This window comes from Plectropomus leopardus, chromosome 12, assembly GCF_008729295.1.
Source record: "Plectropomus leopardus isolate mb chromosome 12, YSFRI_Pleo_2.0, whole genome shotgun sequence".
In the NCBI taxonomy this organism is placed as follows: domain Eukaryota; kingdom Metazoa; phylum Chordata; class Actinopteri; order Perciformes; family Serranidae; genus Plectropomus; species Plectropomus leopardus.
The window spans coordinates 13,955,180-13,981,390 of NC_056474.1; the positions used below are offsets into that span (position 1 = coordinate 13,955,180).

The 26,211-nt window shown below is 41.5% G+C and overlaps 1 protein-coding gene across 1 annotated transcript; it reads left to right on the forward strand.

The window, feature by feature from the left end:
* The first annotated feature begins 15,990 nt into the window (after positions 1 to 15,990).
* On the forward strand, positions 15,991 to 24,631 carry amotl2b (angiomotin like 2b). Its single transcript, XM_042498083.1, has 10 exons — positions 15,991 to 16,127; positions 16,689 to 17,493; positions 18,000 to 18,168; positions 19,604 to 19,748; positions 20,475 to 20,564; positions 21,215 to 21,510; positions 21,617 to 21,792; positions 21,892 to 22,190; positions 22,780 to 22,911; positions 23,359 to 24,631. The coding sequence occupies exons 2-10, from the start codon at positions 16,775 to 16,777 to the stop codon at positions 23,442 to 23,444; spliced, it is 2,112 nt and encodes a 703-aa protein (XP_042354017.1). The 5' UTR covers positions 15,991 to 16,127; positions 16,689 to 16,774; the 3' UTR covers positions 23,445 to 24,631.
* The last annotated feature ends 1,580 nt before the right edge of the window (positions 24,632 to 26,211 follow it).

The window sequence follows — 26,211 nt, forward strand, 5'->3', positions numbered from 1 at the left end:
CAGCGGCTCCCCAGCATCTAGCTATTTGTCTAGACGTCTCCGTAATTTGAAGTGGTTTGCAGCAATTTATTAGGACTCATGAAGTCACTGTCTGTGGTCGCCTCTCGTCTCTGTCTTTCCCTTGCTGTTTAGAGCAATATGGTCAGCTCCAAAGACAAACATCCAAACCTCTGCCTAGGGCTTAGGGAGAAGAAAATTCGTCTAACTCTCTCTGTGTCCCATGAGGAGGCCAGATAATGATACGCTGGCAGGGCAGATTGCAGGGTTGCCATCGGGCTGGAACTGTAAACACAGCGGAGAAACCTCGTTAGGACATTCCAGAAAGGTCCTCAACTGGGAATTCTTGGAAGAGCTTCTCTGTGTTTGCATTCTTCTTTGGGACGGCAGCGCTAACACAGTCTCCTGTGATCACTGCCCTGTCCCGAGTGAGAATTTAATGAGGAGGAATGAAGGCGAGCAGATGTTGAGCATTTCTCTGCAAACTGTGAACTGTGGTGACGCAGGTACATTTCAGTACAATGGATGTTTACCTCCTATTTTCTGTTTCTTTAAACACTGCGTTTAAAGTGAGACTATGTAACTTTTACTGGACAGTGGACACAAGTTACAGTCGGGAAAAAAAGCTAAACCAGTGCTTTGCAGTTATCGTACCAGTAGCACAGGTGGAAAAGATCTTTAAAGCCGGCAAAGTCAGTGTGCATTTTAAAGCAATATGTAGTGTAAGCCACCATTAGCTGCTGATCATACCCAGGCCTCCAGGAAGTATGCCTGGCTTTGAAGCCAATTTTTGTAGAGGCCATAAAGTCGATTTACATCCGTCACGTAATGCCATGTGGCCCAAAAACACTTTTTCCCATCGATTTACATGGCAAAATGCTCTGATAATGTTTGGAAAGTCCAGAATAGCCATATGATTGAATCATTGTATCCCCATTCAAGTTAGCAGAGTGCTTAATGAAAAGAAACCAGAGAAAAATAGAAAAATATAGTGCCCATGCTCAAATTGCCCGCACAGTGAAAAAATGGAAAACATCATTAGGCTAGTGTTATACCCCACACTATAACTTTTTTGGATTTTTGCACCACTGAGCAGCTTTCATATGAATGGACTGCATTCCTCCCCCATTGCTGTATCCACATCTCTTTATACATCCATAGTTACACCCTTAGTAGCAACTGGGGGGCCGAAAAATGAAATGTTCAGCCAACACGGAAGTGCCAAAAACTGCAGTTCCTTGAATGGCCACTTGAGGCTGGCTCCAAAATCCATAGACACCCATGTTTAAATGCGTAACTTTACAGCAGATATAAACATGTTTACTGCATGGTACAAAAAACGGTTTTGGTCTCTATAGCTAATTTTAGCATTCATGACAACTGTAAAGGGGAAGAATTTATATAACTCACCCTTTTTATATTTTCTTAAGGCTGAACACATAATTGGGCGAGGGTATGTTACGTGACAGGATGTCTGCGAGGTGTCACCACAGTCGATGAGTTAGACTGCTTTACTATCTTTCAGATCATTGTTTTGGTTTATGACCTGCACCTTAACTGCTGGCTTGGTGTTGCTGAAAATCAACCTTATTTTCAACAGTTTTAGTTAAAAAAAATCTCTAAAAACCATTCACTGTATAAATAATGGATGTAGTTACTGTGACATCACCTATTGGTATGTGGACTCCAGCAAGTTCAGCATTTCAGCCATTATCATCTTGATTTTTTGCATACGGAAGTGACCATATTTGGGCGAGAGATTTGAGCTGCGGAGGAACGAGGGTCTGGCCACGAAGTGTAAACTGTAGAGATGCCTCATAGACAGTCTGTCACTCAAGTGGTCCTACCCTTAAAAAGCATATGTGTTACGTACTTTGGGCCTTAATAAAATGTAAACGGGTGAGTTATATAAAAATGTATCCCCCATATAACTGAGACCATAACTGTTTCTTTGTACCAGGCTGTAAACATGTTTATATCTGCTTTAAAGTTGGGGATTTTAACATGGGGGTCTGTTGGGAGTGAATAATTTTATACACTTTGCAGCAGGCTTCATTTTTCATCCTTGGAGGATGCCGCTTGCTAAAAACAACTGTATACTACCTGCAAAAAATCGAATATATCTGCTTTAAATCCTCAAACACGTTCCATTGTAAAACACATGAAATCAAACTAGCCAATATGACTATGAAAAAACAAAAACTCATTCAGATCATCAAAGTAAAATTTTGGGTGACTGTTAAACGTGTCAATCTCTATAGGTCTATTTTTATGACAGATGTTTTATTTTACATCTTTGCGTCACCCAAACTGCACAACCCACAGTGTTGAATTTAAAAAGGTCATCCAAGCACAAAGGTGAACTCAGTGTAATACGTTGCATTTTGAAACAGTCACAATATTTTGTGGATTTGTTCTGAAAAATTTCAAGTTACTGTAACAAATGTAATGTAGCTGAAGTCATGTCACTATCCTGAACACGTGGAACATTTAAAAAAAAGGAGATCAGATAACTCAGATGCTGATTGTAAAAATATCTTTGTGTTGCTTAAAAAAATTGTTGTTATGCTCCTAGTTTTTTTCTCAAAAACTGAAACACTGGGGAAAGTGTTGTTATTTTTACGTCATTATTATCTCAGTGAGGTTGAAATAGATGTTGACATTTTCTCCGCATCAGAAAAAAGTTTGGGTCAGCTGTATTGAGATTTATATTTCTGGTCAAATGATAATACCAGATCAGTGACAGACATGATAAATACATAAATCAAAAACATGTTATTGATTCTGCCATTGTTTTCCAAAAGCACGAACTATACAATGCAGACACAGCTGATTTAATCTATCTGGGTCAATGCACAATGTGACTTTTCAATAACATTAAAACGATTCAAATGATTTTTTTCCCCATGTCATATTATTGGCCATTTGAATTAGTCTCAGAATAGATACCCCCCAGCCTTAAAAATAGACAGTCTGTGTAAAACAAGACAATGATCGTCTTTTAGTCGACACAATAGTGTCTTTGTGTGTCAGCAGACACGTCCAGGCCCTCAGTTGCAACCATTAACATATCTCGCAGCTGAATCATCATCACTTACTGGTAGTAACGCCAAAGCTTGAAGTCATCTGAAAGATAATGGATTTTTCCAGTTGACACTTTTAAAAAATGATTTGCACAATAGTCCTACAGCAAGCAGAAGAGCAAGCTGCCACAGAGGAGGTTAACTACTTGAAAGGTGAAAAATAACAGAAAAAAAAGGAAAGGAAAAGAGTGAGACAAAATAATAATAGTAATTATTGCTCGACATGAACTAGGAATTTCTGCCTCTATTGGCAGAAAGGGTTTATAAAATTCATAACTCTGCTCTCTTTTATTTCAAGATATTTTTGGGGGCTCTTCAACTTTATTTGATAGGACAGCTTCAAGTGTGGTGGTTGCCAAAATCCATCAACACCCACTCATCCAAAGTAGCCCTGAACGGACAAACCAAACACTGACTCTGTCATTAGGAGCTACTAAGTCCTACACAGTTGATCATTAATATTTTAGAGATAACATTTTACATTGACACATCAGCCGATTTTTTTTTTTTTTCATGACAAGTACAGGTAGGAAGCTTCTGTGCAAGCTGACACTCTTTGGCAGTCACTGTTGTCCTAGTCTTTTTGGAGTGTCCCACACCGTTGGCCCTCATTGGCCCTTTTCAGACCTTGTCAGACCTTGTTGGCTCTTGACAGGCTTTTTTCAGCCAGTTAAGTGTGGAAACAGCTTTGGAGACGGCAATGAAATCACTCTGACTGGCAGTTCAGCTCACTGCACAAGAAGAGAAACAGGTGAGGAAAGTAAACAAAGGGCTGACATCAAAGGGAGTAAGACCAATATGATCTTATTATATAGAGTAAAATTATTTTTTTTAACCATTGGGCTCTTCAGCAGAAATGTTTCCTTGTGTTTTTGTTTACTGGCGCATATTGAATATGATCGTTTCTTCTAACATTGGGTTGTGTTGTTAATGTGCTTACTGGTTAACTAGCATCAGGTGGTCTTCTGGTTTCCCATTTTGAATGACAATTACAGACATCCGCCGTCTGCTGTTAAAAAGTTAGTTATTTCCTCGTACACAGATGCAGAACTTACGTGCTGGTTGGCAGTCAGTTGTAGTCTTAGTGGTATGTTCTACTTTTTGGCCATGACACAGGCAACATGAGGCAATGCAACAGTTGGCTTTCATTGCTGTTATTTGATGGCAGTTTTTTAGTATCTCGCCCTTAACATGCATGTGTTGCTGGACTGGTTTACAACAACAAACAACAGAGAAGTGCACACTACAACATACTCTGAGGCAGTGTGACTTCATTCTCTGATCAGGACGTCATTACTACACTTTATGTGTACATAGAAAATAGTGTTTTGCTGCTATATTAATGCCCTGAATATCTCATTCAGAATCTTGAAATTGCAACCACCTATATTTTATGAATGCAGTGCAATATAGTATAAAGTTAAAGAGTCAAAAGAGTGTATTTCTTAAAAAACTGTAAGTCAAAAATGTGGAATGTTTCCGATGGCTGTACAGTTTGATTGCACAATGTAACCTTGGGGTGTTGCACAATGGTAGTGTGGCAGTTGTAGGCGTGCAAATAGCTGAAAAGTAAAAAGACATAAGGTCAATATTTGTGGTTCATATTTCATCTGCAGATCAAAACGTAATACACCCTCATTAGAGATAGTCCTGATACACCGAGGAGATACCCTGCTGTTACTACAACACGTACCAGACTGCAGTAACACTGTAAACTGTGACATCATGATCACATTTACTGCTTATTTCAGAGTTGAGAGCTTAAATCAGCCGCCTACAAATTTCCATCCTGACCCCCCTTCCAGCCCACTACGTCCATCACCTACCTGCTCGCCCTCACACTAAACTGAACCCTCTCACCCACCCCCACCATACCCCCCCGCTCACCATCCCAGCCCACATTCCCCTCATTGCTTCTGGACCATGGAAAGCCCCTGGTACATTTTCAGAGCTGCTGAGCCCGTATACAGACACAGAGCCCCTCTCTCTCTCTTTCCACAGTGCTGCCGGCCAAAGCCAGCCATCAGATCACATGCTATGTGCAGCCTCAGCAGCAGAGGAGCACAGCTATTTGCTGGGGGCACACATGCTGGGGCCCGAATGAATGACTGGCATTCTGGTGACCTCCCAGGATGGCGGGCGACGGCAGGGGTTGAAGGCTGTTTTAGGACAGGGTGTCATGGCTTGTTGCTGTGTCATTCGTCTGCGGTAGGCATGTTGTCTCCGGGGCCGAAGGCTGCAAAATGTTTTCACTTGGGCAGCCTGGGCTGGTATTTATAAAGGGCCTCAAAGCTATGCCTCGGAGTAACGGTGCACAGTGTGGTGCAGATTTGCCCTGAAGACTGGAATGGCTGAGATTTAAGTGGATCTAAAAAATGTAAATGTTTTTCACTCCACAAAATGAGTAAACGTCCAGCTGCAACCCCTTTGGCGAATAGTGTTGGTTGTACAACTTTATGACGTTTTTCCTTCTTGACACTTGACCTGTCAAGATTCCTGTGACATACCAGAAATACAGTTAACTTGGTGCAAAGCTATGCGTGTAGTTATGTGTTAACTCAAAGAGAACTGGAAGAAGGCAGGAGAAATAAGGGGATGGGAAGAAAATGGAAAAGGGAACATCATTACAGTGACACTCAGCTATTTGCCCTCAGCACTGTATGAGTAATACGTCTGGGAGCAGAGGCCAAATATTCAGCGTGTTTTGAGAGAAAAAAGAAACAGTGAAGTTGCTATGGTGATGTCAACATGTAAATCTCATGTGTTAAAGGTGCAACATGTTAGCGTTTTTTCACCCAATAGCACAAAAACAGGGTTGTTGATGAATACCTTAACCATTAGTTCAACAAATCAAGAAGATTTCTAGTTCACACAAGATGTGTTTTTATGTATGAAAAAGCAGAGCAGAAAGCAGCTTTTTCAAGCATTTATTGTGTTGATGTGAACTTTTTACCAGGCATTTCTATTGAGTATCTTCTCTAATTAGCTTGTTTGCACCTCTCTGTTGTTTAGGTGACTTGTGACGACTCTGAAAGTGTGATGTATTGACAGCATTGTACTCTAAAAGCTTCCAGTCACATGGACCTGCACATCTAATTGTAATCTTCCTTTCACTTTTAAATGCTGGTAACACTGACTTACACACAGCAAAGCCAATACACAAGAGGACTTCTCAGATATCATCACTGACAAGAAAAATGTGGATTTTCCAGTTCTGCAGGGAGAAAACGTTGGCTGCATGTGCCATGTGGTCTCTATGAAAACACACCTCAACATCATAGTTGGGATCAACTGAAGCATTCAAATATTTTAAATTCAAATCATGATAATCATTTAATTGTAAAAATCTACTACAATTGCATTTTTGCAAGTTCTCAGCAGTACATTATAATAATACACAATAAAAAAACCAGACTTTAGTGCTTTCTTTCGATTGTTTAGATGAGAGGATTGACAGCACTTCCATGTGTAGATGTGAGAGTGATCTTCTCATCTAACTCTTGGCTAGAAAAGTGGATAAGTGTATTCCCCAAATGCCGTTCTGGGCAACATCCTGTGCACAGAATCAGATTACTTTGATATTACAGTCAGCTTTTGACAGAGGTGGGAGTAAGTCACACATGTGGAAGTCAGGCACATTCTCAGCCCAAACTTGTCCAATACCAAATCTTGGTCAGTGGATTTACACATCAAACTTGATGCTTTAGGTTTAGGCAACACATGCACATGGTTCAATTTAGAAAAAAAACATGATCTTTGGATTAAAATAAGCATGTTTGTTACCAACGTAGTCTAATGTCACATGACATATCGTAGTACATACTGCACAGCACTTTGTCAATAAATCAGCTGGATAGACTTTTGGTTTCTGACCGGACACAAACAGCGGTCTCCTTACTCCAGAGTCTGTTTGACCCTCGCCTCCCCTTCCCATCCGCCCTATGTGGACTTTCTCATTCTCTATACTACGACAGTTGATTAGGGTGTCAAAAGATGCCACCACCCAGTGCATCTCATCCTGCTTCTTAACGGTACCTCATGTGTTGGTATCTGGCACTGAAGGGCCACAGACCAAGTGCTCAGATTTGACAGTGAGACAGAGTTGGCAAGTCAATGCAAATCTCGAGTCTTAAACTTCAAGTCTCAAGGAAGTCCCCTTCTTAAGTTATTGTGGCCATTAATTAAGTAAAACAAGTCAAGTCATATAAAATTTTGATGATCTAGAAAACTAACCTTCTATAAATTAAGTTAGCTAAAAAGATGCATTTCTTTGTCAGTTTTGTAGTTGCGGATGAAGTTAGATGTTGCGGTGGTCATGTCAAGGATTTTTGAGCTGTAGACCTTGTATGCCACTGTTCTCGTTTCAAGTCTAAGTCTAAATAAAGTCTTGAGTCGTGAATTCCAGTTCAACGTCAGGTCCCGTCTTATCAGTGTTAGTTGAGTAGTTCTGAAGTCTTCAGCTTTTCGATTCAGCCCGACTCGAGTTAAGTCATGTGACTCGAGCCCCTCACCGCTGGCTATGGAAGTCAACACAACATAACCTGACCCTGTTGACTGCTCTACACGTCTGTTTTGTCATCTTTGTACACTTAACACATTCATCTGTTGTGACTCACGTCTGAAGTCTCATTGCTATGAACGTCTGGAAATCCCCTTGAATGCGGCTTGACGAGCTACAACACGCAGCGATTTCCAGACTCTTAACTTTAAACAAATATTCAACTCGCGGACTATTTATTCTCTCTGTGTTTGCTCCTCACAGGTGTCCTAATCAAGAATTTAGTTCAGATCATGTTTTGCCCACTTGCCTTAACATAAATTCATGTGTAAATCAACCCTAGCATCACAATCAAAGCTGTTGTGAAATACAAATGCATGGGAAGCTTGTCATCAGTGGTTTCCTGAGAACAGGATACCACTTGAGCATAGCGCACCTTATCCTTGTCTATTGTGTACTGTGTGAATGAGGAAGCCGTCCGTGGATGTGAGAGCCAAGCAGAGGAATCCATCCCACTCCTACCAACACTATCAGTTACATTCCTCACCAATCCTGCTGTATCAGATGACCTTGTCTGCTATTCTATGTCGTTCTTTCCCACACGGCCCGACACTGTAACGTGCATCCCGTTCTATCCTGTCACTTTAACTCTTGTCTAAAGCCAGATACAGTCATTTCACTCTCAGATCATCCCTGAGTCCAAAATAATCTGAAGACTATATGACAAAACAAAAAGAAAACATCTGAGAGATAAAAAAAAAAAAAGAGACAGAGAGTCAAACATCTTGTTGTTTGGTCTTCAGTTTAACAACATGTTTAATCTCTCTCTCTTTAATCTCCTATCTAAAGTATGACAAGTGAAACAGCCGTTAGTCCATACAATTTGTCCTGATTCATAAACCATAACAGATTGCTACAGGAATGAGTCCTAAAACCTGCAAATGAGTTCACATTTTTGCAGCCTGAAATAAGGTATGTGGTTAACACAAGCTTAAGAGACTTTCGCTTTTTTTTTCTATGACTTCTATAACCCATCAGTAAATACCCCTCTGTGAACAAACTTTTATGTGTCCTAAAAAAGGCGGTTGCTAACAAGTAGCTAAATGAGACTACAGAACGTCATCACACAGCTGTGCCAAACATGGCTTTACAGCCCTGTTGTGGTGGCAGTTATAGTGTAGTTTGTTTATAGCCTTATGTTAAGTTTTTTTTACTACTGGTGATTACATTTAGGCTTCAAAAATCCTGAAAGTGGTGTTCGTTTGTGAAGATTATCTTGCTGAAATGTTTGTTTGCCACAGAGCTTATTTTCTGCCATAAACCAAAATCCAATGGAAAAATCCCATCGGCTTTTTGATGCTGGTTTCTGTGTTGGTCCACTTCATCTCTGAAACACTCTATTCACAACCTTTTAAGAGGAAATCTCTGATGTTGTTGATGTCTCAGAAGACAAAGGCCATATATTTTTTTGGTTGATGGTAAGGTAATAGATTGTAATTTTAGTCATATAGAGTTGTTCTTTGTAATTTTATTACATCTCTTAGAAAAAGGATGATATGACCAAGGGCCTCATCTTTTTCACTGTCATTGTGTCTTTGCATTTCCTGCATTACGTGACCCGCTCACTAATTTGCTAAATACTTAGGCTTGGTGGCCTCTAGAGGGAAACAGCAGAGTCCGCGTTGCCGTTGCCTTGCAGTGGTGCTTTCATGACATAACAACTTAAACGTGAGGATATCATGCAGCCTACACAGCTTCCCATGTGGAACCACAAGCTCATGAGCTCTATTTGAAGGCAGCGCCAAAAAAGGCCGTTGCTAACAAGTGGCTAAGTGAGACTAAAGAGGTTGTCGGGGAAGTTAAACAGCATCATGCCAAACAGCAAGATTAGTGGCGGTGATGTTGGTGTTTTGTGACTGTGGTGCAGTTTGTTTATAGCCTTATGTTAGCTTTTTATTTTTGGCAATTGCATTTAGTAGTGTTCATTTTTGAAGATTATCTTATCCAATTTTAAATCATCCCAGAGTAAAAAAAAAATAAAAATAGACCTGAATTACAATGTGTGTGTTGAGTAGTAGCCTCCATTGTTTGGAGGATGTATTGTTTTGAATATCTTGATGTGGTTAAACTATTGTTGCTCTTCTATCACAGAGTTACAGCCCTCTTCATCATGTGTGGTACATATCTATACATGGAAGCCTCAGCTTCAGCAGTTCATATTTAGTTAGGAGGAAGACATGATTTAGATGTTAGGGCTGGTTCATGGTACACTTGAAAATATTACTTGTATTCTATATGTGTCAAGTAAAGGGAGTGTGTTTTGACATAAAGGTTGATTGAGTGGACAATTACAGCACTATCTTTAAGTTAAGCTCTTTAATTACATAGAGACAGGATGTGTTTATCCCTATATATTGGGCCTGAAAGATGTATTTTGAAAGTGAGGAAGTAGAAGAATACAGTTCAGGCAAGTCCAAACATGAGTAATGAATTCATAATTTACAATACTGAGATAAACCTTAGAGCCTTCTGGGAAATTGTCAAATTGGACTTTACCTTTTAAATATTAAGCTGCATGAAATTGTGATAGTCAGACTAAAACTGCAGTAGACATAAAATGTGTCATATTTTTATTATATTGTTAAATCAGCCTGGTCTCACTTTCAGGGCGTCAAAATACACCTCTTGGGCAGTTTCCCTGACATCACGATAATCACGCTGGGGTCACCATTTACCTTTTGCATGTGATGCATTGAATTTTTCACCAACTCCATTGTAAACCTGTCTGCATCGTTGCAGATGCTAAGAGTAACAAAGTTTAAAAAGCGTGAAAGTCCACCCAGGGATGTGTCCAACAAGCACCAGACTTTGACCCAGAAGAGCAGTGTTTGAGACCAACAAACAACATTGGTTGTGGCGTTTGTGCCCCCTAAAACCAGGTGTTTTGTAGTGACATTCATGATGTTTTCCTAACCGTAACCAAGTAGTTTTGTTCCCTAAACCTAACCTAATCGCCGACCCTTTTTAACCATCATGTCCTTATCACTCAAAGCCGGCTGTTTGTGAGTGACACGCCACTGCCTTTCCAACCGTGTTGGTGCCACTCAAAGCCGGGAGCTTCATGGCGACATCTATGATCTCTGTGATTACAACCAAGTAATTTTGTTGCCTAAAAATAACCACTGATGCCTCTTTCATCAAATTACATCAGATCACGATCTCAGTTGTTTTTCACCAACCGGTCCCTGCTTTTCCAGCAACTTTTGTGGCACCAAATGTGGGTGGATTGAACTAAAACATTATCGTTTTCTAATTTTAACCAAGTGGTTTTTGTGCCTAAATTTAACCGCACATTCACCACAGCACTGTTGACAAATGTCATGTATCCAAGGTTTACAGAATTGTGCATTTGTTTTTCTGGGGATTCGATTGTCTTACTGCAGGGAGAGTTTTTTTGGTTTGTTTGGGGTTTTTTTCTGAGAAATGGGTTTCAGTCCAATTGGACATTTTGGGGGGTAATGAAGTTTTGGAAATTTTGGGCCTTTGGAGCAATGAGCAGACCCCCAAAGGTTGATGAATAGAAAAGAGATCTTGTGCTTATTTTATTATTTTTTTATTTATTTAAACTTCGTACTGGAGGCACATTGATGAATTAGAAATCAGTGAAGTTGCATAAAGTTTGATCAAAGAGCTTATTTAAAACAACAGAAATGGTTGTTTGTCCCTTTAAGGGCTCCCCCTCTTTTAACACACACAGAGATGTTGTCTTCCTGCCTCCCTCCCTTTGACAAAGACATTTTTATACTGACTTTAACACACGGCTCAGATGAGTAAATTTAGACTCAGACTGTTTCCAATTGTGTAACTGGTAGTTTGACTCTCACTGTTGCCTCATTTGTGCTCATGTTTCCACCAAAACCTCAGAAGCAATATGATTTTACTGTGTATAGCAACAACACAATTGAGTTTTATTTTCCTCAAAGCCACTTTTTTCTGCACAAACAGGGAATAACTCATGAAATGTTAAGTTTTGTCTGCTTTGGGGTCGTCTGCAGACAGTCACTGAGGAATTTTTGTGGCACGCCATTTTAGATGTTCATCTCCTGTAATGACTTTTTGAAAGCCTCCATAATTTTCAAAGGGTCAGCCTCACATTCCTTTGGAAGTTCACAGGAAGTGTGGCACAATGGAGGACAAAATGGCCAGAGGCGTTGTCTACCAGCACACACACAGAGGGAGTAGAGGAAGTAGTGAGGTGGTGTTAAATGACACCACCAGACTTTTTAAAAGGTGGAGTGTGCTGCTTCACAGTTTGGATCTGAAGGGGAAATGCAAACATGTTCCACTCTGCTGACCAGTCGCCTCCATGTGAGTGCCGCCCACAGAGACGCAGTGTCTGCATGTTTTTTAAAAAGAGCCCTTTTAAGAGTACGCAGCATCTGAAACATGACGGGAATGTGTGTGTGTGTGTGTGTGTGTGTTTAATTAAGGAGCAAAGAGTCAGAGAGATGATGTGGACACATACCATCAGCCGTTCGATACCAACTCATGTATAGATTTTTAGATTTAATGAGATAATCAGCCCGAGGCCAGTGGCCACATACTGTATAAAAATCAATGACTGTTGTGCTTTGATTGAGTGATTTAGTTTGCATGCTTGCTTAGTGGTCTGCTGCAGGCTTCTGGAGGGAGAGAGTGGATTATGCACAGGCAGGAGAGCATCTGTAACCCTCCCTGATTCTTTCTTTCTCCGCTGCCCAAAGACATGATTAGTCTGTTATGACTAAAATCTCTGCTATTTAAAGGGCCCACAGTAAAAGTCAGTGTCCCCGGCTAAAGTCCTCAGTATAGCAGCAGTTATGTCCAAGCGGGTAATAAATAGCTTCGTCTTGTCTTTGGGTTGGACAGAAATAAAGCCTGTCATAAAGATTTGCTTTCCCTCCGGGAGGGAAGTTTATCTTCAAGGAAACAAAATTGGATGTTGCACAGTGTTGTGGTGTAATCTATCATCTGGAGAGGGTGCAGAAAAATATTAAACTGTGTGAGCATTGAAATGACTTAAATGTCCAGTGTGTTGGATTTAAGGGGTATATTGGAAGAAATTGAATATAATAAGCATGTTTTCTTCACTGTGTGATCATCTGAACATAAGACTTGTTGTGTTTTTGCCTTAAAATTAGCTGTTTATATAGAGAGTGAATTCTTGTCCACAGAGGTCAACATGTAGTGCTGCCATGTTTCTACAGCCCTTTTAACACAGAGATTGCACTATTGGGCTGCTTCTAATGGGGCATTTCCACCAGCAGGTCAGATGGGTTCAGTTCAGTTCAGATTGGAACGCATTTTTCTGCATTTCCATTGTGAAAAAATGTGGATGGTACCGTTCGTTCCTTTGGAACTGTCCCCATTTTTTATCCCCCCTCTGCTCAGGGTACCTAGCACGCAGATCTGGTACTAAAAGGTGGAGGCAGAAACGCTGCAGTCAGTTTATCGGTCAGTAGAGTATCAACACTGCGCTCAGGGATGAGCTGTAGCTGGTGTAACCACTGCTCATACTGTGACAATTTCTTAAAACATTAGTAAAGTCTAACTAAAATGAAAGGATGTTTCACAGCTTCTAGCAGCAGCTGTAGACTGAGAAAAATGATTTATTTTACTGGGCCGACGGCTGGCAACTTTGAAGGTGTAACGTTTACTCAATGCGTGAGTTAATGACATGAATCCATAAACACATCTTAAATTTCATGTGTGGATCTTCAAGTGTTTAAAAAATGTACATCAATTTTGACCAGATTATGTGAACTGCATATACTCTGATTCTCATTTGGAGAAAAAAATGCGCGGCACTCTATCTCGTTTTTGCGACGGCCACTGTAGTTAAAACCCTATCTGCAAAGAGTAGCAACCAAGAAACACTGATTTATAATGTGGAACTACTTTATTCCATATTTTTTACCAATTTAACAACCTGGTCAGTTTGTTTTGGAGAGGAAGAGACCTCTGCGGATAAGTCAGCTCCTGTTAAAAATCTCATGAACAATAAACACTTAAGGAAACCTAATCCTGAGACATTTCAGCTTGTTGCAAAGTGCAAGCCTTACCACTAGACACCACCAAATCCACCTAAATCATACATATTTTACATACCCACGTTTGGCTGTTTACACTCACACAGTACATCCTCAGTTATGTTGCAGTGTTTTTTACCAGGATCCTGAGGAAACTAGTAGCACTGTTTGTATTGCTGAAGGCCATGTTGAGCCCCCTTTTTAGGGCCTTCCTTACATGGTTCAGCTCCATCAATTCTCTCCGCAGAGTATACTGTATGGTGATATTATAAGAACATTTTTCTTCCATTTACAGAAAAAGAAGAAAAGAGTAAAATTAGCACTTTTGGTTGATATTGGTGAGAATTGAGAAGTTTCCGAGGCAACAAGCTGCTAGCAACCAGGCAAAAACACAACCAATAGGGAAACCACAGTACGCCAGGAGAGACACACACCAGGAAACTGACAACATTTATATTTAAAAGAAATAATTAAACACTGAAATATAACTCATCATTGTTTAAAAACAATGTTATGATTGTTTAGTTTAATAGACTATTTATGTAAAGTTTTTTGAAATATGCTTACATTATTTGATATGTGATGGAAGGAAGGTTAACTTTCCGCTCATGTGTGTAACGTTGTCCCAGCAGGAGGACAACCCCTGCATGTTTGAGATTTGTGCCCATGTGTGGCATTCCCCAGGCTCCGCTCTGCACCATGTAGTGCAATGTCGGGTACAAAGAGCCACTGTGTTTGTAGTGATGGGGCACACACAGACCTCGGATTCCAGTGGACAGCTGCCACACACCACACAGACACACACACACACACACACACACACACACACACACACACACACAGTCAAGGCATGCACAGCCTCAGCACACTTTCACAGATGAGGAAAGTTTTTACTTCTCCATGGTGTCCTGCAGTGAACACTCAGAGGTTGAATTCCTCTAGGACACCAACATTTTAGGAGTGCAAAGGTCAGAGTTGTAGAGCTCCCTCTGCCTCTAACTGTCACACATAAGACAATAAGAGGACATTAGAGAGACACATAATTAAATTAATTTACTCAAGTACAGTTTTCAGGTACTTGAGTATGTCCATTTCATGCTTCTTTATACTTCTACTGTACTACTTTATAGAGACAAATATTGCACTTCTCATGCCACAAAAATGAGAACAGTTTACAAAATATGAAACTTTATTATAGATTAAACAACAGTCGATAGAATAGATAAAATTAGCTCCACCTTGAACATGTTTAAGTAGGGTACTTCTTATTTTGAAAAATCAATAAGAAAGATTCAAGGTAACACTTTTATTTTACCAAATTGTGCTTATAGGTCAAAATTTCCATTTTATGTTGCTTTGTACTACATAAAGGGAAATTTGTTATTCATATAGTTAGATAATATTAATTGTGGTAATTTTCATTTTGTGTATCTTTGAGGTAATTTTGTGTCTCTTTGTCATCATTTTTGTTCCTCTGAGGTAATTTTATGCCTTTCTTTGTTGTTTTGTGTCTTTGTGTAGTCATTTTGTGTCTTTTTGTGGAAATTTTGTGTCTCATTGTAGGCATGTTGTGCCTCTTTGAGGTAATTTTGTGTCTTTTTGTGGAAATTTTGTGTCTCTTTTTTAGTAGTTTTGTGTTTCTTTGAGGTTATTTTGTGTCTTAGGTTTTTCTATATATTCATGGCCTTTTGTGTTACTTTGTGAGCTTTTTGTGTCTCTTCCTGGTCTGAACCTTTTTAATTTGAGTCACATTTTGCAGGTGAAGGCCAGGGGGACTGTGCCTTTGTTAGACCTTTCAGTAATCCATCCATGTATTATATAGCTTTGACAAGGGCCATTTTGCATAATGAGGACTATGACCTCGCGTGTTTTTAGTCATACTTTGGTACTTTTACGTCAGTTAAATTCAGAGTGCATGTATTTTACTTGTTATGGAGTATATTTTTATGGTGTGGTATTCAAACTTTCACTTAATTAAATGATCTGAATACTTCTGTCACCAATGGATAAGCTCATCAGACAAACAACCTCCAACGCTGAGACTTTTTTAAAGTCTCATAGTGAGGAGATCTTGCGCCAGAAAACAAGACAGATACCTCACAATTCACTGAGCATTAATGCATTTATCCTTGAAGCTCAAATGCCCTATGCTAAACTTCTTTTTAACTCCTCATTGGTAATGCTAAAGCGCATTGCAGCTTCCCTCCTCTCCCTCCCGTGTGGTTTTACGCTTTTGATCCCAGAGGGACCTCGCGTTTTACATTCCTGGCATTCCGACCTCAGTCCCTCCTCGGTTACTTATTATCGCCGCCTGCTCTCTCCACAATCATTTCACAGCGAGAGAGGACCGCGGCAGCCCGTCCGGGGGGAGGAACATGAGACACGTTTGACTCGAGAAAAACTCATGGAAACAGCGGAATTACTCTGAATTTTCACTTCGAGATCGAGATCAACGTTGCGTTATGATGAGAGCGTGAGCTGGTAAGAAGAGCGTCTTTTTTCTTTGCTTTCGCTCAACAGAAGAAAAAAAAACGATAACAAACATGATTGAAGTCGCTACATTGTAACTTTTTGCTTTAACTTTTGAGAATGTAAATTAGTTTTGATGGCATTAAAATGTATTTGTAGTGTTTAAAGTCGATAATTGTGCTATGAGATGAAGCTTTTTTTACAATGCGGTTTTGTGCGCTTTTGCTCCCCCGTGAGATTGGAATTTTTGGCGCATGCACTTTTTGCCTGCTGTGGAAAATGTCTCCACATCTCTGTGTTGTCGCTGTTGTTGAAGTATAGACTCAAGGCTACAGTGTTTTCATATTATGCTCTAGCTGAAACTTAATATAGACAGCTTTTATTTGTATTATGTGAAAAGAAATATGTGTACATAATATTAAAGTCTGTGTTGCAAGTGTTTTTGTAAATGCAAAGGCCTACATACCTTAAAAACAGCTATTCCTCTCTTTATAACTTAATCAATAGTATATATTTCAGATATTTAAGTTGTCTGGTGTTTGACTTTCTTCCCTCTATTCTGCCCTGTTTCAGGTTCACAACTACTTTATTTAAATATTTTCACAAATAAGAGAGAGCTTCACTGTCTTTAGAGAAGATAACAGCATACACAAAGCATCATGTCGTCCACTGAAGAGCCGTCTGGCACGGTCCTGCACCGGCTTATCCAGGAGCAGCTGCGTTATGGAAACCCCACAGACACCCGCACCTTATTGGCCATCCAGCAGCAGGCCCTGCGTGGAGGCAGTGGAAGCAACAGTGTACCCAGCAGCGGAGGCGACATGGGCAGGAGCCCACGGTCCTCTTTGGAGAGTCTCACCCAGGAGGACCCTCCATTCCCTCAACTCTCTGCCAGGCAGGAGCCCCAGGGCCAGGAGCATCAGGGCGATTATCACCACTCAGAGAGTGGCTACCAGCTGTACCAGCTGCATGGGGAGGAGCTGCCAACGTATGAGCAGGCCAAGGCGCATTCTCAGTATCTGGCCTCTCACTGGGCCCCTACAGGCCCCATCAGGCAGCTCCACGAGGGGCTCCTGCATGAGGGGGCCTTCCACGAAGAGGCAGATCTGATGGAGATGAAGTGCAGCCATGTGCGGTCGCTCAGTGAGCATCGCATGCAGATATCTCTGGAGAGGAATGATGCAGCTGCAAAAGCAGAGGCCATCAAAAGCACCTCCCACAGCTACCCCGAGCTTCCCTACTACACACAGCCAGGCCCCCAGAGCACCAGACAGAGCCTGGACAAACGCAGCCCGCCTCCAGAGTACTCAGCACCCATCCAGGGCCAAGGATTTATCCCCCACCAGGTCCAGGAGCCAGCACAGGCACAGCAGCACAGGTACAAAGCCAAATTCGAACATCATGTGTGTCATTGTGTGTGCATATTTTTTTTACTTTAAGCATTACATCATATTCTTTGGCATAGTTTTTGTACTACAGCCAGACTTGCAATCATTCTCCAGGACTCGTCATTGTGTTTCACACACGTAAAAACATACTTATTGATGTGAGTCACACCGTAGCCTGCGCACCGATTCGCTTCTTGAAATACTTCGAAAACAAGTCCAGCCCTGTAGGTGTTTGTAATGCCTGGCATAGTGGAACAGGATCGTTTCACATGCTTCTGTTGCCTTGGATGCTTTTACACAAGTATGTTCCTCATATAGGCCTTTACATTCTTCTCAGCCACTTGGAGTCAGCCTGTCTGCTCGTAGATAGATGGGAATAGAGTGATATTTCAGAGCTCAAAAATAAAGTGCACACAGCTTTAACTTAATCTGGACATGTCAAATGACACAAATTCAACTGCACAATTAAGATACAAGTTTGTTTTTTAACTTGTAGGTATGTCCAGTCTGGTCAGCCAGCTGAAGTCCCTTGCTATAGCACATTCACCAGCTTGCCACCTGCTGGTTTGGAGGAGCCCAACCAGGTGGAACTGCTGCTGATGGAGAATGAGAGGCTGAGGCAAGAGCTGGAGGCACACAGGGAGAAAACTGGCCGAATTCAGAAGGTAAGAAGAGGAATCCATGAGAGAAAATGTATTTATTGCAGCAGACATCACTCAAAGGTCTTATTAAAGGAGTACAAACACCCAAACATCCACTTTACCTAAAATCAATACAAGATAAGGGGTCGTCACAACATCCGGCACTCAATTTCAGGGAGAATGATTCCAAACTAATTTAGTTGCTGAGCAGCTAGACATTACCCTCCATCCCAGCCACCTGTCTGTGAAACACAACCCCAGTCAACAGTTGTCTCACCGACGTCCAACTCCAGGCACGCTCCCTCATCTGGACAGGACAGATGAGATCAGCAGCTGCTACCTTCCATACCACAGAGGCACAAACAGAGGTCACAGCCTGCTACTGTGTTTACACACTCCTTTCATTGTGGAGCTGACCTTGTGGAGGCCAGAGAGAATGTGTGTGTGTGTGTGTGTGTGTGTGTGTGTGTGTGTGTGTGTGTGTGTGTGTGCGTGCGCGCGCTTTAGTTCCAGAGAGGCCATAGATTTTGAGCGTAATCTAGGGCTTGTCAGACAGCAGTCGATCGGGTTGCGACCCGCACACACAGCTGATGGGGGTTGGGGTCCATGGCAGGTGGTGGGCTGCTGGTTTAAAAAGTGAAAGGTCTCTTTTGTTTTTCCACCTTCTCTCCTTTTTTTATTGCGTCTTTCACCAAACAGGCCTCAAATAAGCTGATTTTGTTAATTTTTATTTTTTTGTTCAACACGGTTGAAAGGCAGCTTCACAGACATTTGACACCTCAGCCACTCTTTGTAAAATCCACTCTGCTCTCTGCTGGAGTTATGTCACATGGTCCTTGCCTTGTCTCAGCCTTAAAGAATGATAATTGCCGGGGTTGGAAAGTTTTTTCTCCGTCAGGCCGCAGCCCTGAGTAAACATGCCTGTGTGACTGCTATAATGGTGGGTTTCTCTTTGCCGTTTCCACAACCCAGGCACAGGCATGCACACCTTCCCTCCGCTGGCAGCCTTCCCAGACCTCTGTGTGTGTGTGTGTTTGTGTGTGTGTGTGTGTGTGTGTGTGTGTGTGAGAGTCTTTGTGTGCATGTGCATTGCGGTGTGGTGTATACGTGCACGCTCCTGTGCGCTCACACACCTGGAACTAGAGCTATCAGCGCTCAGGAATGTAGATATAAATCAGTCTCACAGGGAGTGGTGTGGGCTTGAATTCCTTCTCAGAATTATACCGCACACACACACACACACACACACACACAGTGAGTGTACTGTACACACATATGTACCCATATCGTACATATCTGTGCTGTAATAACATGAATAAACATTCCAGCTCCTCCCTGGCATGTGAAGTAGGTTAACCAAAAATTCCTCGTCTCCACCTTCTCCTTCCCTGTGCTCCTTTCCTCCAATCCTCCCCCATCCCCTCGCCTTCTTTTCTTCCATTTTCCTCCCTTTTTTCAGTTGGAGCAGGAGATCCAGCGTATTTCAGAGGCCTATGAGACACTGATGCAGGGCAGCTGTAAGAGGGAAAACCTGGAGCAGACACTGAGGAAGAGGCTGGTGTCTGAGATCAGGAGGCTGCAAGATTTCAACAGAGACCTTAGAGGTACGGATGTCTGCCACACAGACACACAATAGGTGTAGATTTTGAGGGACAGGGACACAGAAAATCTGTCACTCTTAATATTTAGAACCAGGGTTCCCACAGATCCTTAAAAATGTCTTAAAAGGCATTAAATTCATCAATCTAAAAAAAAGGCCTTAATTGACATGAAAATGTCTTAAATTCACCTTTCGAAAGTCTTGAAAATGCAGAAGTATTATATGAATTGTTCTTTCTGACATTGCATTGTAAAATCTCAAGCAATTCGTGAAATTGGTCTTTTCAGCTCAGATTAAAAACAAACAGACAAATAAATAGAATAATAGTGATAAAGAAGAAGAAGTAAATTGGTCTTAACTTTGATTCCGAGTGGCATTAAAAAAATCGTCTTAAAAAGTCTTAAATCCCACTTGCCTTAAGCTGCAGGAACCCTGTAGAACAATAAAAACATGGGAATAGCAGAGGACTTTCAATATGACAAAATTAAAGACATTTATACTCCAAACTGATGCAGAAAAGGCAAAAATTGTGCAAAAAAATCACAAGAATGCAGCAGGTCAAATTTTCCTGGGGAGGACCCAAAACACTAAGGTTCATATGTGAACAGTTGAAAGCAACATAGACTCTTTGACACACATTATATCATTTTCAAAGTATTCTACCATAATATCAGATCCATACAAAGTTTACAGTGTATTCTAAAAGTTCTGAAACCTTGTCGCATTACAGAAAACTTGGAAAATGCCAGAACGCATGTTGCAAAAGAAGTCGAGGCAGCTGACCACAACCAGCACATCATGGCAAAACTCCTTGAACAAAGTAAGTATGTCATTTAGTTTTAGCCAGACTCCTCTCCCCTGCTCACTGTTTCCCCCTCCTTTGTAATCAACGTGCTCGATTGGATCAGATCGTAGCATAGCAGGGGGCCCTTTTTGTAGCTAAGGCCATCCTGCATGCAGGAATTTCACTTGCATAACCTCAGCTTATTTGGCGAGAAGGCTTAATAATAGGGAATTCAATCCATGCACCTCTTTGCAGAGGGAAACGAGCGGGCTCTAAATCACAGAGCAGCAGTGGAAGCGGTAGAAATGAGGTTCCCCCACCTGTTGTTAGTGTGATTTATGTTGTCTGTTTAAGGGACTGGACTCAAGCAGAGTGGTGGTGTTTGTATGGCCTTGATGAGGAATGCTCTGTGCTATGTGGGTCAAAGGGATAGGGCGGCTTTCTCCCCCTTCCTCCTCCTCCTTCCTCCTCTCAGCATTCCAGGAGTGCTTCGCTAAATGAAGAACACTGGCCACCATGTAGCAACTCTGGTACTTATTACTGTGGTCCAACTCAGGAGGGAGAAATGTGAGAACGAATCTGAGGCAGAGTTGGAATGGTTTCATTTTTAATTTCATAGCACTTGTGTCAAAACTACTATAAAGCTCGAGTCCACATTTTTTAAAACAACTTTTCTTTTCCTTTAGATGAGGAGCAGAACTTTGAGCGGGAACGCGTTGAGCGAGAACTGGAGCGATTGCGATCCACGGCGGAGGAGCAAAGCCTCAAGGCGAAGCGACTGGAGGAGGCCCTGGATGCAGCTCGTGGACGAGGTCGCCAGCTCGAGGAAGAGTTGAGGAGGAAGAGGGCGTACGTGGAGAAGGTGGAGAGGCTGCAGAGCGCACTGGCGCAGCTACAGTCCACCTGTGAGAAGAGGGAGAGTTTGGAGATGAAGTTGAGGACGCGGCTAGAGCAGGAGCTGAGGAGTCTGAGGGCACAACAGGTAAATATTCCTTGAGAAAACTATCAAGAAAGCCTGATTTCTGTACTGTATCATAAGTTGTTCTATGTGCTATGTGTTTCAAATCCTCTCTCTCGCTCCACCACAGAGGCAGTCGCAGCCACCAGGAGTGACCATGAACTCTCTTCAAGAGCGTCTGCGTGAGCGCGAGGAGCGAATCCTGGCCCTTGAGGCCGACATGGTGCGCTGGGAGCAGAAGTACCTGGAAGAGAGCACCATGAGGCAGTTTGCAATGGAGGTGGCTGCCACTGCCGCTGCACAGAGGTAAAGACTGTTGACTTTTGCATGACATCTTACATGCTCGTTTTTTCATCTCATTTTGACTTTGAGTTAAGCCCAGAATGTTGTCTTTTCCTTTTGCAGAGATACCACCATCATTAACCACTCACCTTGCCACTCCTCTAACAACAGTTTCAACGAGGATCTGCCGGTCGCCGACTACAGGAATCAGGAGATGGAGAACAGAATCCGTGCTCTGTACGCTCAGATCCTGGAGAAGGACGCAGTGATCAAGATCCTCAACCAGCGGCTGCATCAGGACCAAGGGCGGAAGGATGAGCAAATTCCCCGCACAAACCTCGTGAACACAGCAGGGGCGCCTCTCAGACCTGCCTCCTCCACCCCCTCCATCAGCACCGCCAAGAGCAACACAAGAAGTAGAGGTGAGAAGCGTAATGTTGCCTTTTTAATCAATAATTTAGGTAAAGATGAAGCAGCTGACTTCTTAGATGACAAACACACTGTATATCCCATTCAAATGTAATTCTGATCTCGTGTGAGATGTTTTGGTACATAAAAATGGGGTTTATTTATTTGTTGGTGATAGGTGATTTTTTTTCTTTAAATTGTTTTGGCAATTTCTTTTCTTATAAAAGTAATTAAAGAAAAGAAAAAAAAAATCTTTTTTCCCTTTATTTATTTTTTAAAGAAAACCACAGGTTTGGAAAGCATGTTTTAAAAAAAAAACACCATTGATCCAACCAGAAACTGTAAAAACAGAAATTATTGTTGGATTTTCACATTTCCAACAGTCCTTGAACACATCATTGGGGACATTGAAATTAGGTTTGAATCGAGTTTAAATCCTACATGTTTTTACAACAACAATGCTGGGCAAGTGGGGCGAGAAAAAAAATATTGTGGGTCCTGAAAAGTCATGGCAAAGTTTTGAATAAACACGAAGATGTGTGGGAACCCTGTAAAAATGTCCTTATTTGATGAGAGTTGCTGACTGATGCTGTTCACTTTCAGGTAAAAGTCTCTCAGATGATCAGACTTTGCCAAACCGCCAGTTCTCCGCTCAGTCTGAACCTGGAACGCTAGAGCGGCAGGTGGAGGGAATGAAAGCCAAAGAGGCCATCAGCACAACTAATCTCAAGAGTGGTGAGTGATCTATCAAACATGCATGAGTGTGTTTGTTTACGAGGGCGAGTAATCCATCCCATAATGCTCTCCATATAAAACTTGAATGACAAATTTTGCACACATGGTTAATTTCAGGAGCACAAAACACACACATTTAAGTACACTCTTCATGAGAGGAATTTTGGGCCTTCACGGATGTTCAGATTGATTAACCATGCTGCTGCTTAACTGGCCAATCAGATAGCATCTGTCCAGGTCATGGTTCATAATGTGAGCTTTGAGGAATGTGCATGGTTAGGAAATAATGCGGATCTGTTGACTGAGCATATTTACCAGAGTGGTTTGTTTGAGAGCGGAAAATCTCTGTTAACCTTTAGTCACTGATAGCTGAGCTCTATCTGGGACATTTTTCCACTGTTTTACCCTTAAAGCATTTATATAATTATTCTTTTTTTTTTTCCCCAGACAAGGCAGTGCCTAAGAAGTTGCTATTAAACCCGTTCAGAGGCCTGGATGAGCTGGAGTCAGAGGCAGTGGAAATCTTCATTTAAAGAAGCAAGATTTTGAATGAGGAGAAGAAAAAAAATCTGTGAAGAGTGCAAGTATTTTATTAGAGAGTGGATTAAATATTGGATGCAAGAATGTTGTGGAAAGAGGCCAAAGCATGAAAAAAGAGGACTGTTTTCACATTTTTTAGAGACAGAGCTGTGCTCCGACTCACTTGCTCTCAATAAGCTGGACAGCTGCAGGCAGTCTGCCCAGCCGGGAGAGAAAAGATGAATCTTCTGAGGTACTTGGACAGTATTGTGGATTGTAATAGGGCAACATGTTCTCAGAGAGTGTATGCCAAAATATTTATATAAAAAATATATATAATAATTGCTGCTTTTCCCCCTTTATCTCCTCTCCCAACCCAGTGAATTAAGAAGCTACATATTTATCTTATCTGGTTTCCACATTCCCCAAATATTAACTTATGCTCTTCTAGATAAATATTCAGTAAAAGGTTATCTATCTGACCCTCCTTTCCCAAAAATATGAGTAACCTCATTCCCATCACATGGATCTTATCTGTTTGGAAGACTTCCCTTTGTTCAGTAATTTATAACACATGAAACACTGCTGATTTAAATGCTCTCGCTGTCTGTATCTCTGCAGCCCGAGCAGCCGGCTCTGCAGAGGCTCAAAGGTGTGTGACCAGTGAGATGCATAATATATAAAAGACAAGCTAACCCAGATCTGGAGTTGTTTGTAATTTTGGAAGGGCGTTGCATCTTGGTGTTGATTTCATCTGTTTTTTTTTTTTCTGATGACTTTTTTCTCCTCAAAGTGCGTTTGCATGTGTGATTACAGTATGTGAGTGTGTGTCCTGATGTGGTGAATCCGCTGGTTCGGTCACCACTGTCGGCAGAGTTGAGAACTGTGTGTTTTGTTTGTTTGTTTGTTTACTGTGAGCTTTGAACTAACAAACAGGTTAATTATGATTATTATTATTATTATATATTTTATACAGATGTTTGTATTGTTATTTTAGATAGCGCTTTGAGCAGGACGCCAAAGAGGTTTATGTATGTTTGTTGTAAGTTATGTGCCGACAATCACGGTCATGTCAAGCTGTACACAACCAACCAAGTGTTGACTTCAAACCGACATTTCTGTGAACTTCAAAACAATATGAAGGTTTTTACAGTTGAATTCATGCAACATTTCATAAAGCAATAAAATATTCTAATATACATCAACTGTCTCTTTGACCTTATTTTGCTCTTGGCAAAACAATATCAGTCTATTTTCTCTATTTGCTGATAGAAAGATAATCTCAAATGTGTTTAAAAAAGTCCTCTGGTAAATGTATGCTTCCTGTTTCGCTCCCTCCTCTCTCACATTGTCACTCTATCTCCTCATTCCTGTGCTCTCATTCCACCACAGAGAAGAGTGCTCTTCATTAATGAATACCAGAGCTGCATTCTTTTGGGTTCAACTTTCTCGGGTGGCCTGCTCTCTTGTTCTACTCTTGCCGTGAAGAGCATGCTTGACATAGATCACATTCTCATAGGGACACGTAACCCTGTAAGTGACAAAGACAGGTTTCTCCCAGATTAGCCTCTAATGCCTTTTGAAATTCCTGCACGCCTCTGTCCACCTTTGCAAACATGTGCCGCATTCAAAATGCTTTTATTGCCTCTGACTGAACTCCCACCCCAGAGGTGTTTATGAACTATTTCAGGACGTGCTGTTGGATACGAAGATCAGAGAATGGAGAGCTCTGTTGTGTGGTGTCTGTTTCAAGATGGAGCTTTTCTCTTCCTCAACACACATAAATGTGCACGAACACTCACACACAGCAGAGCCAAAGATATAGTCTTGTACCAGTTAGGGGCGGTTAAGCACCGCTGACAATGAGACTTCACAATACAGCAGGACGAGAATGACAATGAATGTTATGGTGTCATCAGTGTCCACTCACATGTCTCACTGGTCGTTTTACTGCATGCAACATGTGTGAAATTTAAAATATGGCTGTGGTAGAGATGATTTCACACAGTCTAGCTGATAAATGTGGAGATGAGTAGAGCAATTGTGAGACTCCTTAAACCTGGAGGAGCTGCATTACATGTTTGTTTTTTTTTTACTTTTGCTTGTTTGCTAATGCTTACAACAGATAACATAAGGGATAGCATCAGTACCTTAAGTATCAAAGGAGCTGTATGTGATATTTTATTTATGATTCAGAGTTGGAACTCATCAGGATAGTCAGGCCTTTCAATATAGAGGTGGCTGAGCCACAGCTAGCAGCTAACAGCTAACGATGCTAGAAGTGCTATCACTGCCAAAAAGACAAGTGCAGACAATCTCTGAATCATTAGCCTCTTTTTAACTTTCTGTCCAAAGCGTAATATTGCGGCATTCTGTATATAAGGTTCAACTGCAGAATGGGGGGACAGAGTTGTCTCTCCTTTAAACAGGTAATAGAGGTAGAAACAGCACCAAATTAGGGTCTATGTGAAAGGGAAAACTGGCAGGATGAGGTCATGGGCAGGACCAGTGTGACATTTTGATGCCGTGTTGTGCATGTGACACACTGCGGGAGATTTCCTAGCATCAGGTAGCTATATTAAAGAAGAAGGACAAATGTAAATGTCCGCAAATTGGCAAAACAATGAGATTCAGGAGCTTCTGTGTTCACACTGGATGCTGAAGTGCCCCCAGTATGTTAATTGTTGCTCCTTTCTAATCACAGAGAGAGCTGTGTCCCTATCTCGCTGTCCCTACTTGCTTATGCGTCTCTGACTGTGTCTGTGTCTATGTGAAATGCGT

Bases quoted from the DNA above. Each gene is read 5' to 3' on its own strand.
- amotl2b (XM_042498083.1), top strand. From the start codon at position 16,775: ATGTCGTCCACTGAAGAGCCGTCTGGCACGGTCCTGCACCGGCTTATC. The intron at 21,793-21,891 runs GTAAAGACTGTT...TTCCTTTTGCAG, and splicing joins GCCACTGCCGCTGCACAGAG to AGATACCACCATCATTAACC. The intron at 22,191-22,779 runs GTGAGAAGCGTA...GTTCACTTTCAG, and splicing joins GAGCAACACAAGAAGTAGAG to GTAAAAGTCTCTCAGATGAT.